This window comes from Astyanax mexicanus, chromosome 16, assembly GCF_023375975.1.
Source record: "Astyanax mexicanus isolate ESR-SI-001 chromosome 16, AstMex3_surface, whole genome shotgun sequence".
In the NCBI taxonomy this organism is placed as follows: domain Eukaryota; kingdom Metazoa; phylum Chordata; class Actinopteri; order Characiformes; family Acestrorhamphidae; genus Astyanax; species Astyanax mexicanus.
Genome location: NC_064423.1, coordinates 23154479 through 23171172, shown reverse-complemented (window position 1 = coordinate 23171172; position 16694 = coordinate 23154479). Strand labels below are relative to the sequence as shown.

The following is a 16694-nucleotide window of genomic DNA, read 5'->3' as shown; positions in this document are numbered from 1 at the left end:
GTAATCCTGTAGTCTGACCTAAGGGAAAGCAGAGATTTGCAACCCACAATTATGTCTTTAATTGATCAATTGAATGACTCTCTTACAATTAAATCAACTCAGCCAACCATGACGGCTCCTTCAATCTCTCCATTTTGCGAACACCATCCTACAAAAGTTGCTTCTACAGCTCTAAAAAAAAAAAGAGACCACTTGAAAATGATGAGTTTCTTTGATTTTATCAAATTGAAACCCTCTGTAATATAATCAAGTGGAAGATGGATGATCACAGCCAACAAACCAAGCTAAACTGCTTAAAATTTTGAATCAGGAGTGGCATACAATTATCCAAAAGCAGTGTGTAAGACTGGTGAAGGAGAACATGCAAAGATGCATGACAAATTTGATTAAAAACCAGGGTTATTCCACCAAATATTGATTTCTGATTTCTCTTAAAACTTTGTAAATATGAACTTCTTTTCTTTGCATTGCTTGAGGTCTGAAAAGCTCTGCATCTTTTTTGTTATTTTAGCCATTTATCATTTTCTGCAAATAAATGCTCTAAATGACAATAGTTTTATTTGGAGTTTGGGAGAAATGCTGTCCGTAGTTTATAGAATAAAACAACAATGTTCATTTTACTCAAGCAAAACCAGAGAAACTGATTCAGAAACTGAAGTGGTCTCTTATTTTTTTCCAGAGCTGTATCTAATGCCCACCATATACCGTACAGTACCATATACAGAAGTTCACAAGTATTGCACATAGCCAACAGTGCCGTTAAAAGGTAACAAACATTTTCTATGGTTTTCTTTGCCTGTTGCCTTCAAGCTATAACTGCACACCTCTTTTTTTTATAAACCAACCATCCACGTGTTGTTGTGTAGGATCTTCATCTGCGAAGTTCAACCAGTAGAGGTGAAACGATTACTCGAGTAATTAGAGTTACTCGATTAAAAAATTGATTGAGTAATTTTCTGTGCCTCGAGTAATTGCTTATTTAATTAAAAAACTCAGCGTGTGGTAATTCGCTATTTTAATGTGACAACACGCTTAGCGTTACGTGACCCATGCTGAGGAAGAAGGAGGAGGCGGCGGAGGTTTGAGTTGAAAAGAGGGTATTTTGAAGCGGCGAGAAAAAAGAGTGACAACTTACGAGTAAAAAGGGCAATAATAATGGAGCATTTTAGGCTGGACAGCGTGTATTTGCTCTTGCTTCCCACAACAGCACGTTTTAATGCTGCACCGTCTAATGTTGCCCTATCAACCAGCTTCAATGTGCACGACATAAAAAGTAAAACCCCTGAGCAATGTCTACGGCTGATAATTCTCTGACAATTACGTCACATTGTTCAGCAAAGCCATGCAAATGCCGTCTCCAAAAGCAGTATGCTAAAGTATGCTACACAAGTAATTCCTTCCCCATAGGCTTCCTGCAGCACAGGAGTAAACCACTAAACAATAAGGGAAAAGGAACAATGTGAGCACCACGGATTACACCTGCAATTCCTGTATCTACTGCCACTTTAAAATAATACTTAATTCATAAACAGAAATAAAGGAATCCAAGAGTAGTGTTGGGCTCTGTCTGCTGTGTGACGTGCATGCACTTGAAGGGAGTTAAATTCTGGGGAGGCAGAATTCATTACAAAACCTGGAAAGGCAACTTGTCTTGGTGAAAAGTGAAAATGTCAGATGCACAACCTTCTACAAACCAATGATGACCTTAGGTAAGTGTGCTACCTAAACTGTAATTCAAAACAGAATCTAAATATGAGACCCACAAGTATACAACACATCAAAAACATGAACCTTGGTTCAGACTCTGGTCCAGACTTTCAGTGTGAAAATACCCTAAATGTTGCAGCTTCAGGAAATCGTAATTAGTTCAAATATTTGTCTCTGATGGCTTTTTGTACAACAGCATACATTTCTGGAACTGGCAGTCTTTCGATAGCACTGGTTTTCCATGGATTTATTAGATTTCAGACTGGGAAGCATCTAAGAAATATATAAAAAAAATTAAACAGCCCTGCATGAAAAATAAAACATAACTTTAAAAGAACATCACACTTAATTTCAGAGCTGTGAAGGCAAAATTAAATTTTGCCAGTACTCGACCTTGGTAACTTCATTCCATCTTAATTTTAAAACAAAATAAATGCATAATGAAAAAATACAACCACATGCCACCACAATTCAGAAACAAAAAGAGCAGAATCTGAACATTCAGTTTTCTCTGTATAAAGACACTGAGCCTCAAGCAGCTTTTTTTTTTTGCACATAACTCTTTCAACCAAGGCCCAAACAAGATTCAAGTTTCTTTAATGTTGATGTATACATTTAATCTGATTAGCTTTGGACTGCATCTCCCTAGTTATCTCCCTAGATAATAATATTTTCATTTTATTAGCACTGAGCAGCTAATAACTCAGGATGAAGTACCAGCAGCACCAACTTTCAGTGCTAAACTCAAGACTAGTTCCAGGTTTTTCACATTGCAAACAAACTAAACCAAGAGCATAGGGCTCTGCAACATGGTAAAAATTGCATTATATTAAACAATTTTTTCAACGGTTTTTGCTTGTCACCTGAGTGACTGTGGCACTTCTAATGCTGCTGATACAAAAGCTACTGCAAACATGGAGATATCAGAACAGCAAACTCAGTCACCTTCTGCTTATTTATGCATCAATAAAACAAACAAACAAAAAAATACTAAACTGCAACTGAAAATAACTGGAACCCCAAAAGAAAGCATGGAACTGCCCTGAAAGAAAGCTGCACCATAATGCATGTTTTAAAAAGTACTTTTCTGCATGCTTGGTGCTCTAAATCCTTAAAATTAAAAACGGACATTCACTTTAAGCACGGTCGACAATCACAGTATGTTTAGGAAAGTTTATGATCAAATCACTTTAACACAATTTATTACAATACAATAAAACTGGTCATATTGTCCACCTCTATGAGACCACTTCTTTGGATGAAAGGAGCAAAATTTTGTCCCTTCAGACAGTGATCCAAACAAGTAAGGTGTAAAATTACCCTAAAGCCTCTCTAGTTGACAGCAAATTGGGTTTTACTGCTTCAGCTTTAAGCTCTGGCTAAAAAGCCAAGGTCAAAATACAGTCCTGAAACGACATATTGGAATTACAGGGCAATGACGGCCAGACTGAAATGTCTGCAAAGGCACTAGACTGTGAGAGAAAATTCCTTTGAAATATTTGATTGAAGACGTTCTTTCTCTGGTCGAGTGAATGATCAAATATTTTCAGGAGTGTGTGCACGTCAGGTTGATGGCACGGAGCAGACACAGGGCTGACACAAGCAGCACTGAAAGATATGCTCAAAATCAGCATCCATTAGCACGGCTGGACGGCTATTTGGACAGAGAGCCTTTGATTTTATTTGGCCAGGCGCTTGATGCAGCAGCAAAATGAGGCCCAACAATGGGAGTCTGGGGAGAGGGTGGGTTTGCCCACTCTGGCTGGAGGACTCAAAGCGGCAAGCGTGTGAAGGTGTGCCAAAAGAGAGGAGGCAGAGAGAGAGAAAGCTTGGTGGAACGCTGGGGGAGGAGGGGGTTGAGGGAGAGGGGGACGCCAGCACAGACCCACATATCCCAGGCAGTCATGTCTGCTCTGGCCACATTCCTCAGCTTCAGAGTGCACATCAAACACCCAACACAAGCCCGCAGAATCAAAGGTGTGTGTGTCTGTGTCTGTGTCTGCGTGTGTGTGTGTGTGTGTGTGTAGGGGGATGAGAGAGGAGTGGGGAATCTCATCACAACCCTCATAGAATTTACTGCCCACTGATGACAGACATCCAAAACTACAGCTTGAACAACACTGTTTTCTCCCAGTACTTATACTGAAACTCACCAATTCCAATACTAATATTTGTTTCTTTAAAACAAACATTTAACGGGTAACAGCATCTTATTAGACATTGTGAGTAGTGTTTACATTGGGCAGGATTTGTTACCAGATCCAATCAGATTCATTCTTTCTCCCCTCCATTTCCCAACCAGGATTTTCATCCAATATTGGCCCAATACATTTGCCAGCACAGCATTTACTAAACCAAATCGAATGCTTGTAGAACTTGTAGACATCAAACCACAACAAGACATGATTATGTCAAAAATCGCTCACTCAGATTTGCTCAGCCATTTCAGTACTGGCTGAATGCTTCCTAGTCTAATTTTTAAAAAAAAGTCTAATGTAAAACGAAGAACAAGAGGAAGAGAGACAAGAAGGAAGACAAGGACAGAGACAAGACATTGAAGAAGCCAAGGGATGTGAAATGATGGAAAGTAAGAAGGAAGTCACAAAAAAAGAAGATGAAAAGACAACCAAGACACCAAAAAATAAAGGGAAAAAAAGAAGGTTAAGTAGAAGGACATGAAGTTGATCAGTGAGAAGAAGAGAAGAAAGACAAGGATGGGTGGACAAACAAATAGAATGACAAGAAGGAGAGGACATAAAGAAGGAGGTGGGACAGGAAAGATAGGAACACAAAGAAAGTAAGGAAATACACCAGGAGAAGAAGGAGGACAATAACAAGACAGAGGGACATGAATGAAGAAGTTGGACAGTAAGCAAAAAGAACAGAGACTAGGGGGGGGGGGTCAAGAAGGAGGTGATCAATAAGGAGAGATGCAACTAAAATGAAACAGAAACAGATAAGTGGAGACACAAATAAGTAGAAGAGAAGGGTGTGAAGAAAAGGTGAACAATAATGAGATTTACAAGCAGGAGAAGAAGGAGGAAGACAAGGATTTGGGGGACAAAAAAACAGAAGGACAAGACAGAGCTGGACACAAACAAGGTGGGACGTCCACATGTGTGATCCTTTCTTCAAACAAGAGTTCATACAACAACCAATGCAGCCTCTAGTGTAAACTTTACAGAAAGAAGCAGACATGCACTACTGCACCATACCTGTGGTACTGCGTCTGCAGGAACTGGAACTCCTCTTTGATGCGGTCTAGAGTCTCGGGGTAGGTGAGCTTCAGAGCCTGGGCGCTCCCAGAAGCTGCAGCTGCTGCAGCCGCCGCCGCTGCTGCAGCCGAGGCTGAAGACCCAGGGGGTGGTTGGAGCGGTGCCTGTAAGGAAAGTACAGTCAAAGTTAGACTGGTGTCAAAGAGAGCTTGCCAAATATTTGATCACATTGTGAATTCCAGTCATTCCCCTTTTTACCCTTTAAGACCAGCCTCTTTAAAAGATGAACGATCCCTCTGAAGAGATCAATGCTTTAATAAGGGAACGCCATTGTTTTGTAAGCTCTAAATTGGTGATTATAGACTGTATGGTCTCTCTTAGATGGCAATGTTGCTTTAGCGTATCATAACAGAGGGTTCAGAAAGTTCATAATCAGCTCGTTGTAGGTACTTCTTGATCATCAAAATCTACAGCCAGCTCAGTCAGTTTACATCCACTAACCAGAAACCCCTCGAGAGCACATCTTTCAGCACATACAGTAAGTAGCTATTAGCACAGCAACACAGCAGCGCTAACAAACACCATTAACTACACAAAACAGCAAACAGTGCTGACCACATTTAACCACAACTAAAAGTATAGAAGCAACAGACAGAAAGCTGAAGAAATCATCATGAAAGTAAAGCCCTAAAGTTTTAGAGCTGGACAGACGGCTTTTTTTTATTGCGTTTCCAACTTAAGCTCCATAGCACAGTTCTGTACAGGGATTAAGGTTGATTCCAAAAAGAAGAAGAAGAAAAAAAAGTAATTAAATTTCAATTTTGAGAGACAATAAATGCACAATATAGTAAAAAAGCTCAGCACGAATATGTATTATCAAGTTTGCCTGGAAATAGTCATGTTTAATTCTAGCCCTGTCCGTGATCAGTATTGATGATTGGCTGATCAAATTGAAAGATAATCAGTGATCGAATACAAACACAGTCCCAAAAACAAACACTGGTTGGGACATCTCTACATAATACCAGAGTTAATGCCACCAAACATATGCATGACCAATCTGTCCAAATCTGTAAACATTTTTACCATATGTCTTTTGTTTACATCAAAATCTGTTGGATCAATCAAAATCAGTCTAAACCTTAAACATGTATTATGCCTTGTCTTGGACTACACAGCATTTAGAATGGAAATATTTCCATTGAAAGGAAAATTTAGTCTAGGACTAGGCTTAATCTCTGGAAGAACATGTAGGGTCTGTGTCCCAGACAATCAGCCTCTTCTTTGGTTCTAGAGTAAATATAAATGCAACTATACACAAACTAAGTACTAAGTAAGCACTAAGCTTGGCTATGTTTAAAATGTAAACAACATCTTAAACAGGAAAAGGCCTGGGCTAATGTCCACCAAACTGACAGGTTGAGATGCCTCTGGTGAACTTTCTTCCAGGCTTATCTTCTAACCCTTAACAGTTCATTCATCGTATATACAAACAAACAATGAAAATACAGCCTGAAACAGCTTTGTTAGGCAAGCCATCACTTGCACAAACACAGTGTGCATTTGCGTGTATACACAAGCACACTCTGTACAAGGAAAGACTGAAGGACATAGAGGAAAGACAAGCTCCCTACCAAGAGTTGTAATGATGGAGGGGGGATGTTCTGACACAGGCACCATTGTTAGAGGATAAAGCATTAGAGACAGATGTGTGTGTGTGTGTGTGTGTGTGTGTGCATGCGTGTGTGTGCAGACTGCGCACATACACAAGCATGCATGCACGGGAAAGAGTGTATGCGTGCCACCAAGAACAAGAGGGGGGGTAAAACCAGAGCCTCTGCTCAAATTAAGACATTTGCTTAAAATTAAGCATGGATTAGAAAGGTTGGTTGGGGGGGTGAGCAGGACTGGAGGGCGAAAGAAAGGAGACCCCATGAGGGATCCATTCCCACCAGGCTGCCTGATCCCTGCCAGCCACAGCAATTAGGACCCCAGCCTCAGGGTAATGCAGACAGACAGGCAGACAAAAGCCCCTCTGCATTACTGTAAGGCCTGTCCGTCCGTCTGTCGGACTGCGTCTCTGTTAACAGAGGCCCTCTGGCCCGCTCCTGAACAACGCTGGGGGTGTTTTTTGTTCGCACGAGATGTTTCTTCTTTTAATGAGCCGAAGAAAAGAGGCACTCTCAAGCAGACGTAATTGAGCAGAACGTGGCCGATCAATAGTCACGAACGCCACAGATTTTGGCCATTTGCGCTACAAATGTTGGCAAAACTACAGCAGAACTTGTTAAGAGATCATGTGACGCACTGCAATCAATGATTGGCACTGCAAACACAGTTAAGAAAGTTAAAAGTGAAATCAAAATGAGGAACTGGATCTATAAAAGTGATCCAAAAATCAGTGATTAAGGCTAATCCTGGACTACACTTTCCTACTTTCCCTACAATGAAGGCTCTCCATTCACAACACTGTGTACTCCAGAATGAAGCTTAATCCCTGTCTGAGAAAACATAAAGCCACCTCAAGTGTCCAATCAAAGGGGATTTAGCTTTGCACTGATAGTCCAAGATAGAAAATAGATAGTAACAGAGGTTTACACTCAACAACAGACTACTGTAAATAACACAAACAGAGCATAAATTATTGGATAGGAACTGATATTCTTGTCCCGTGATTTTTGCCATGTTCCAGTGAAGCTATAGGCAATGTGTGTGGTGCTTCCTGCATTACCTCTTGTGTGAAGTTATTTTTACCAGTCACTTGGACAAACATGGACAAAAGCACTGCAACAAAAAGTACTTGGACATCTGGTCATTTAACACAGAAATCAAGAGTAACTTTGTGAGAGTCTCTACTGTCCAGGGAAGACTTTCTACTAAATGTTGGAGCATTGCTGTGAGGATTTGACTGACAATAAGTAATAAGAGCATTAGTGAGGTCAAGATGTTGGATGATCACCACCTCATCTCAACTCAAAAGAACCCAGTTCCACCCCTCTAGCTCATATCTGGCATTAGGCAAGGTGCCAAAAGGTTCCGGTGTATCTGCTCAAGAGTGTTCTACTGGGTCAGCAATACTTCTCTACATGAACTAGACAAGCTGTGGTTGCATTTGCACATCTATGTCAACAATGAGTATAATTTTAAATAGCTGAACGCATTAGCTAAACATTTGGACATTTTATTGTACAGAACAATGACGAGGCATATTATATCATATAGGATCGTACAATTTCAGAATTATATCAGTGATGCCATCCCTCTCTCTCTTTCACATCTCTTCTTCTCTATCCATCTGTATCTTTCTGCATCTTCCTAGCTCAATTACTCCCCACTCATTTCTCTCCATCTCATACTCTCCATCCATCTTTCTTTCTCTCCCTCCTTCCTTCCATAGATCTCTACACATCTCTCCCCCTCAATCCATCCTTCTCCCTCCATCCATCTCTTCATATCTCTTCTTATCTCAATCCGTCCCCATCTCCACAACTTTCTAGCCCTCTCTCCTCCCTTACAAACATATGTTAACATCTCCCTCCATCAATTCATTTATTTTATTCTATCCATGCCCATGCAGCTTTCTCCCTCTCTGAGTTTATCTCTCTCCATCCAATTAATCCACCATTTCTCTGCAATGCTGATCCAGGTAGGTTCATCCAGATTTGTTTTCATATTCGTTTCTACACACAGTAGCAGGAAAAAAAAGGTATGTGAGCCTTTTGGAATTTCACGACTTACTGCATTAATTTGTGATAAAACGTGATCTAATCCTCTGATCCAAGTCAAGTTGAAGGTCTTTAAGTACACACTTATTTAACACTCAAAGTTGTAATGGAAAAAGTAAGTGAACACTTGGTACGGAGCAAACTCAAAAAGTTAAAGTGGTTTTGATTGGTCAAATCAGCTCCAATAAGACTCTAGGTTTGTCAACACTTTTTTTACTTTGAATTAATTCTTCTACTTCTAGTTTTGAGGTCATTAACACAATAGATTGAAATTCTTTGTCCACTAGCACTATTAAGATTTTTATGGTTGTTCTCAATAAAGACATGATTAATCATACATTTTGTGCCATTATTTAAGGCACACTATTTTTGTCAATACCCTTGGCTTGGATGAAAATCAGAAGATCAGATTACGTTTTGAGACAGATTTATGCAGAAAAGCAGAAAAGTCCTAAGAGTTCATAGTTTTTATCTTGCCTTACATTTGCTTACGTCTTTACTTACATATGAAAGCACAGCAAGAGGAGCAGTGTGAGACTCACGCCGAGATGTTATTTGGGATGGGGGTTTGGGGGGGGGGGGGAACAGTGATTTGGGGGGACGACAAGACCTTGCTGGGGGTGAAGGGGGTGGAGCCCCTCGGCTGAGGCTCAGGAGAGGGACGATGCATTGTTAGAGTCCATAACGAGCTTCTCTTTCTCCAACCCTGCAATTCAATCTGCCATCCAGATGCCTGGGCTCACACAGCTCCGGCCTAGCAGGGTGTGTGCGCTTGTGCACACGCACACACAGATACACACACACACATATGCCAATTACTCCTCCCAGTCTAAAGAAAAGAGCCAGAGGAACAAGAGGAGGAAGACCATTTGATGGCAGAGAGAGAGAGAGAGAGAGAGAGAGAGAGAGAGAGATGGTAAAGGAGGATGAGAGGGAGGGAGAAGAGAGACAGGAAAGGAGGGAGGGAGGATGACAATTGGCTCTGTTCCCTTCTTCCTCTTTATCTCCACTCCACTCCACCCCACCTCACTCTATCCCCCCCCCCTTTTCTAATATTTACCTATTGTGTGCCTTCATGCACAGGTGCACAGAGACTTCCGGAAAAAGACTGAGGGCCTTTTACTGAAAGGCTGAAGCGCAGAGTGCCAGTTAATAGCCCTGAACTTCCTGAGATACAGTGTCTGTTGGTCAGTACTGAGAGCAATGCTGCAAATAGCACTCATTCTATAACTATAAATGAATCCATTAACTACAATCAGATTCATTGTTCAAGCAAACCAGCAAAGCAGAGATGCTCAAACTTGTCTTTTGTGTATCTTCGGTCAGTTTATTTCTGCTGATGACTTTTGCAGTGAATCAAAAATCAAAAGGTCAAGACAAACATTTAAATAAAAATTTCTTAAAAAACAAACAAAAAAATGTTAGGCATGTCACAATAAATGCATTATTGATTTATTGTACAATATATGGACATGAACTTTATTTACTACCCATTTATTTATTACCCATGTGTTTATTTCACAAGTAGGACTTATTAATGTGAACAAGCCGGAATGTCGACTTTTCAAAACTGTGGTTTTATTTTCTTCACGCTATTAAAACTTATATTTCAATGTCTGAATATACTTTATAATTAAAAGTTAATTGCTCTTCAAAAGGAAGACATAACTGTTTAGCACGTTTCTATAACATTATATTGTCCAAAAATTGGTTAGTGTGACAAGCATATTAAATGTATATATTTTTTTATATATTTATACGTTTTTTTATATTTATATTATTTTAGGGATGTCCAGTAATGTTATTTTAATGCCGAATATCATTTTATAATCTTATCTTATAATAAATAACATGGTCGGGACATCGCCACCATATTCTGTTAAAGCACATTAAAATTAAAAGCACCAGACCATTCCATGTTTTTAAAAGGTTTCTCTACTTAGGTGAGAAGGTGAGGTTAGTGCTCAACTTAAAGTAAGTCAAATAAAATGACTTCAGATGCCAGCATTGACCTGGTATCCACACTCCTTTACCCCTGGATACTACATGTGACTAGTATTTGGACTTTATCTGAGTTTAACATGTATTTACATTTGGTAGACAAATGCCTGTCCAGTTAATCAGACTGAAATCCAAGTGCTGTGTGGGACAATATATAGGATTTAGTAATTAATCTGCAATTATTACTGGTGTTTTAGCTGTCTAAATTTGCTCCAAATGGACATCAGAAGACCATTAAAGAACCTTATAGAACTACTTGCAATCAACTACTGACCAACTCCCTGAACTGTGTTGCAATCCTAACCTGGAAATGTCACTGCTACACCCTTACTCAACAGCTTACTCAGAGCTACACTTACCTCTTCAGTTAGTCATGTGACTGATCCTAGAACCAACACCTTTTGTAACTAGCCACTCATTGCCAAATAATTGGCACCAACCATCATTTACTGGCGAGTAAATATAATGGTAGTCTGCTTCTTGGTCACTTTGTGGGCCAAAGAATGGAGGATGGTGCAGGATGGCACACTCACCTGAGCCCAATAAACCTCCCCACCTGCAGCGTGCAGCCAGGTCAGCTTAGAAAGCACTAGGAAGTAGTCCCAGGACAGCCATGACTTAAAGCAGGGATAAATCCAGCAGCACAGCTCTTTAAATGGAAATTGTGCCCAAAATAGATCTTACTTCAACCCTCATTACATCATCATATGCAACAGGCAGTACTAACAAATTAAGGGCCCTATCTTACACCTTGTGCAAGGCGTGTTGTGATGCTCATCTTACAACTTACACAGTCTATTTTCACGCCTTCCGCCTGCTGCGTTTACATAGCAACGGAGCTTTGTGAATATATCTACTCAGATGGGCGTATTGGTCTGGAAATTGTGTGGGTTCAGGTAAATGTATTACAAATTGCTATATTGGCAATGGCACCGTTTCATTTTTCCAATGACTTAATATAAATGAGGCAGATAATATCAACAGTCAGATGTTCATTGCTATCTTGGCAGTGAATTGTCACTTAAACGACCTGCTCATGCACCTTTATTGTAAACAAGCAAGTATCTTCTGCTGAGAAGCGACACTGCCAGGTAGCAGGGCCGTTGAGTGATCGCCTGAAGATCAAAAAGAGCCCCTAATATTATTTAAACCTTTTCACCTGTAACCTATGGGTCTATTTGAAAGAAGAGAAATGGTCATTAAATCTTATTAATTGGTGTCATCACTGTCCCAAACCTGATACTAGTGTGATTTCTATAAATCACACTAAAGTCTAAATGCAGATTTACGAGAGTACATTCTCTTTACAAAGGTTTATTTGAAACACAAGTTTAAACAACAGTATAGAATACAGCTTTACAGCAGCTTTTACTTTTTACAGTAATATTTATAGACAAAGAGCTGTAGTGAAAACATACAGACTGAGCAGCTGTCAATCAAGTATTAGCATTGGCAGATATCTACACTTGTAATATTAGATATCATCAACCCTATTTAAAAGTACAAGCAAGAGTATCGTTCCTTATATGATCTATTAAAATGTTGCTAATTCTACCTTGAGACCTGTGTGATCCAATGACAAACTCTGTGACTTTCATAAGCCCAGAGAAAGAGTTGTGGATTACTAGTTTAAATGTTAATTCTTAAAGCCTGTTTATCTTAAAGATCTTAGATGGATAACTTCCTCAGTTTAAATATCACACCACACTCCCTAGTATACGTAGATCTGTGGTCAGTAAACAGGAAGAAGAAGAAAGGCATCACCATCTCTAGCAGTATCCAGGAAGTGGCAGATATAGATATATATATAAATGGTTTATTATGTACAAAACATTTGAAAGCCAATATTTGACAAATATGACCATTAAATTCGAGACATCAAATTTTTGGAACTTTGAGAGTGCACTCACGCCGAGGAGTATATTTACACAACAAATCATAATAATTACCTATCAAATATTACTGTCTACCATGACCATAAGCAACAATGACACTAAAAAAGGAACTGAAGCAATAAAGTGCACACAACATTTACACATACAGACATACAACACCCCCCTCTCCAACCTTCAGTTTAAAACTGCTGTTCTTATCTCTGCAGGGTTCCAACCCACAGCTCCATTCATACTGTCTGAGGCCTGACTGGGCAAAGTGTGGTCCCATATTTACACACCCTGCCCTGTGACATGCTGCAAAGCCTTGGAGCTCCTGTGGCAGGCCATGCTGACCACCATTCTCAAATCTGTCAACATGTTTGCCTAAACTTTAGAAAAGAGGTTCCTGCTCTTTGTTTTTCCAACACAAACTGCTGGAGATAAATGAGTGATGCTTACAACAAACCTCCTAACTGACTAGAAGCTTTCAGAGAAATGACAGAACCTGAAGTGTTCCTTTTTTGTAAATCATATATGATGATGATATGGAGAGTTATGGGAAAGTAGAAGTTATGGTGCATAAGCCTAATAAGAGACTTTTGCATGCAGCCACTGACATCATCTGTTACACAAACCTTTGTGGCGGCCTCCTTACCGCGAGGAGCCCTGTGGAGTCAGCCTGCTAATTATAAATCACGTTTTCCTGGAAAATAAATCGTTAAAGTCAACATGCAGTCAGGCTCAAACGAGACCACCACAGAGGGTGGGTATGAGCAGCGTGAGGAGCAGCAACAGAAGAACAACTGAAGAAAGATCTGAAGAACATCTCCCGCCTTTATCCTGAAGGTGAAATACTCGTGTTATGCTACACCCAAACCGTAAAGCCACAAAAACACACAACACGGTGTCTGACGTTAAAGCATTTGAAGTGCAAGCCCTTATAAATCACTCAAATACATTGTAAACAACCACCGGTGATTTGCATATTAAAGCACCACCCCAGGAAGCTGACCCAGGCGTGGCCTTATTTTATTGATCCCAGGCTCCAGGAGCTCTAAGGAATGCCCCAGTAATCGCTCACTTAGACAGAAAAGGGGGGTGTACGTGGCGGGGGTGGAGGAGAATGGTGGTGGTGCTGGTGCTGGTGGGGGGTGTGCCAGGCACCTGTTTCATTAGTGCCACACATCTTTTCTCTTCAGACTCCGCAAGCTCGTTATGCAAATTTCCACCGCTGTCAGGACACATTAGCGATGGCGGACGGCTGGCTCGTCAGCTGTGTTAATTGCTGTAGGTGCCTTTCTTTATTAGGTAACCTCGAAACTATTTGTTCCTTCCCTTCCAGCGATGTTATGGAGCTGCGTCTTCTGCCAGGGCAAGTGTAAAGTGTAAACCTCATCTAGACATCTCTCTTGGGCTGGATCTCAAACCATACTCGAGGGAGCTGAAATTCAAGGGGATGCTAAATGGACTTTCTAACAGCCTAGTTGATGTTTCTCAAAAGAAAGTCTTTTCAATTTCTAAAAACAGTACAGTGAAAACAAAGACTAGATAGAAATTAATCATTTAACAACGGTCAACCATTTTTTAGGTAGACCAGGTATTTTTTCCTTTTTAGGTAGACCAGCCCCTTCTGCCAGGGCAATCATGTCTCAGACTGTCTTCACTGAGCTTAGGACTAACACAATTAGTACGATATCGACTTGTTTCTAATTGTAATATAAATGGATACAACCTTAGTAATTTTTGCTGTCCTCAATAGTACTAATTGTGTTTACTCAACAAGAAATGCCAATTAAATGTGAATTAGTTGGTATGCCAACTATGAATTTTTATTTATGTTTTATCAATTTAGGATATTTACATATACACGGTCTGAATATTCTTAATTAAACACCACTGCTCTTTTAAAGTAATGTGTTATTGCACTATTATGCTCTTAACGCTATCAATATATTAGTGGCATAAAATGAGTCAATAAAATTTAATAAATATTGTTTATCATAGTTATTCTGTGACAACATTTTGTTATTATTTGTGACAGGTCGCTGAAGTCATTAGCAGAAAAGAGCAGCATCCAAGCCGAAGAGCTAAAACAAGCTGCTCACTTCCTCCAGCTTCCCCCCTGAGAGCTCATATGTAACCTAAATAAACAGGAATGATTTATAGTTTGGATGAGGTTGTATTCCAGGTCCTCAACCCCGTTCCAGGTGGGTTACCCTCCTGCAGAACATAATGATAATCAGTTACATCTGATCTGGCATTACAAGGTCTTCAGAAGGTCCTGAATAACAGTGCAAGGTTGATCAGAGTTTCAAATACAACTCTGCAGGAGGTCAGACCTCCAGAAGCAAAGCCAGCGAAAAGCCAGGCTTAAATGACAGCTTATGTAAATAAACATTCAGATCGCCGTTCTTGACAACTTGGTGATCCTTGGTTGTTGATGTTCTGAGAGGTTGTAAGAGGCACATCCTTAAAATCCCACTAGAGAGTTTCTATTTTTCACTACAGAAGATATTTCTCGTAACACAAAACCTAAAAATATGCTTTAAGTGAGTGTGTGCACTCTTTTAATGAGCTTTATTTAATAATTAGCCTCAAAAGAAATCCTTAACCTTGCACTTCAGGTACATAGATTTCACACTCTGTATTATCCTATTATGTTCTTTTTTTTTCTCCCTAATCAAAGTAAACAGAATATATTTGAAGTATTACAGTGCAAGGCAATTAAACGTACATATAAAATTCTATGGTCTAAGGTTTAAGTTTAAGGACGTCAGGGGCTACAATACAAATGTGATACAAGTGTAAGATACAAGTGTAATTCACTGAATGATCACAGTGTACTAGGTCTGCGTAAAAGTCTATATACATTTTTTATGTTACTACAGAGTTCCTACAATACCCTTGATAGGTGGTTGCCAGGAAGTTGCAATAGTATCCTAGATGGTAACAATGATGGTCCTTAAGTAAAGTTGTTGCAAATTCTGCAAAATAAAATGTTGCTGCACAGAATTCGTGCATGGTGTCAAAAGGATGTATGTAAGCCTAAATCAGTTGAAATGGTGCTGATATCTCCAAAACTGCAGGATAATTTTTCCAGCTTTGAAAAATGCAACCACAATAACTGCTAGAGAGGACAACAAATACTGATATTGACTGATACTGGCTTCAACATGAACATCAAATCAGAAATGTGCTACTGTACCCCATATCAACCTTCAACAATGCATATTTCTATACAGGAACCAGTGGATATGCATAAAATTTCGATGGATGAAGACCACAGACCAACTATTTCCATCTCTGCCTACAGTGATGTAGCTCAAGATTCGATTCGATTTGGATTTCAGCAAAAACATGGAAACAATCAGTTCAACTGAAGAACTGAGGGGAGGAAGAACAACCATGAATTGATGGAGTTAATGGAGCTCCGTGGTTCATGGTGCATCTATCTGCCTTCACACCAGAGGATCTGACTCCCTGGTGGAATCTCATTTCCATCCCTTAGGACATGAACGATGGAGAGGGAATAAGTGCTTAGGGAGACAGAGGGGGAGGGGTATGTGGGTTAACTATAGTAGATATCTCAGGGAGTTTCCCCATACAGTGGTTGAACGAATGGGACTGGCTCCAAATGTAGATTCATTTTCACACTATTCTATTCTTCAACTGTGATTATGCATGGCCTTTGTTTAATGGGACAAATAGTTGATTATGAATGGTGAAGGATAAATGTACCTAAGGTCTAGCTGATGCCTATTGTTTTTAATAGCAAAACCTGCAACAAAGGCCTGAGAACTTTCCAAAGTCCGAACTTCCAAAAGCCAATTTACTAGAACATGTAAAAGAGATGTTTAGGGTTTGTGTTTATTCTATTTCAACTATAGAACTGTGATTAAGGTCCCTTTACATGGTAAAACCAACAACAAAAAGGGACGCTAACTTTTAAATCAAATTTACACTTTAATATCTGAATGTATTTAACCCTGTTTATGGTCTACATCTAGCGAGATATTTCTATAGATATTTTTATTTTGATTTAGGCAATATTATATTGTATTATAAAAGAAAAACTTACTATGATAAACCATGTAAGCTACTTTACTTTTCTGAGCATATCAAGGATATCTGTGTTTAAAGAACACTGACCAACTAACTGTAGTTTACACTCA

At 39.6% G+C, this 16694-nt stretch overlaps 1 protein-coding gene across 5 annotated transcripts in view; it reads right to left on the bottom strand.

Annotated features, from left to right (window-relative positions):
- Positions 1 to 16694, bottom strand: part of tle2a (TLE family member 2, transcriptional corepressor a) — a 44375-nt gene that overhangs the window by 25843 nt on the left and 1838 nt on the right. For all 5 annotated transcript variants that reach the window (XM_049466012.1, XM_049466010.1, XM_049466013.1 and 2 more), the window contains exon 2: positions 4923 to 5086. In XM_049466012.1, the coding sequence (XP_049321969.1) occupies positions 4923 to 5086 (164 nt within the window). The remainder of the gene's footprint in view (positions 1 to 4922; positions 5087 to 16694) is intronic.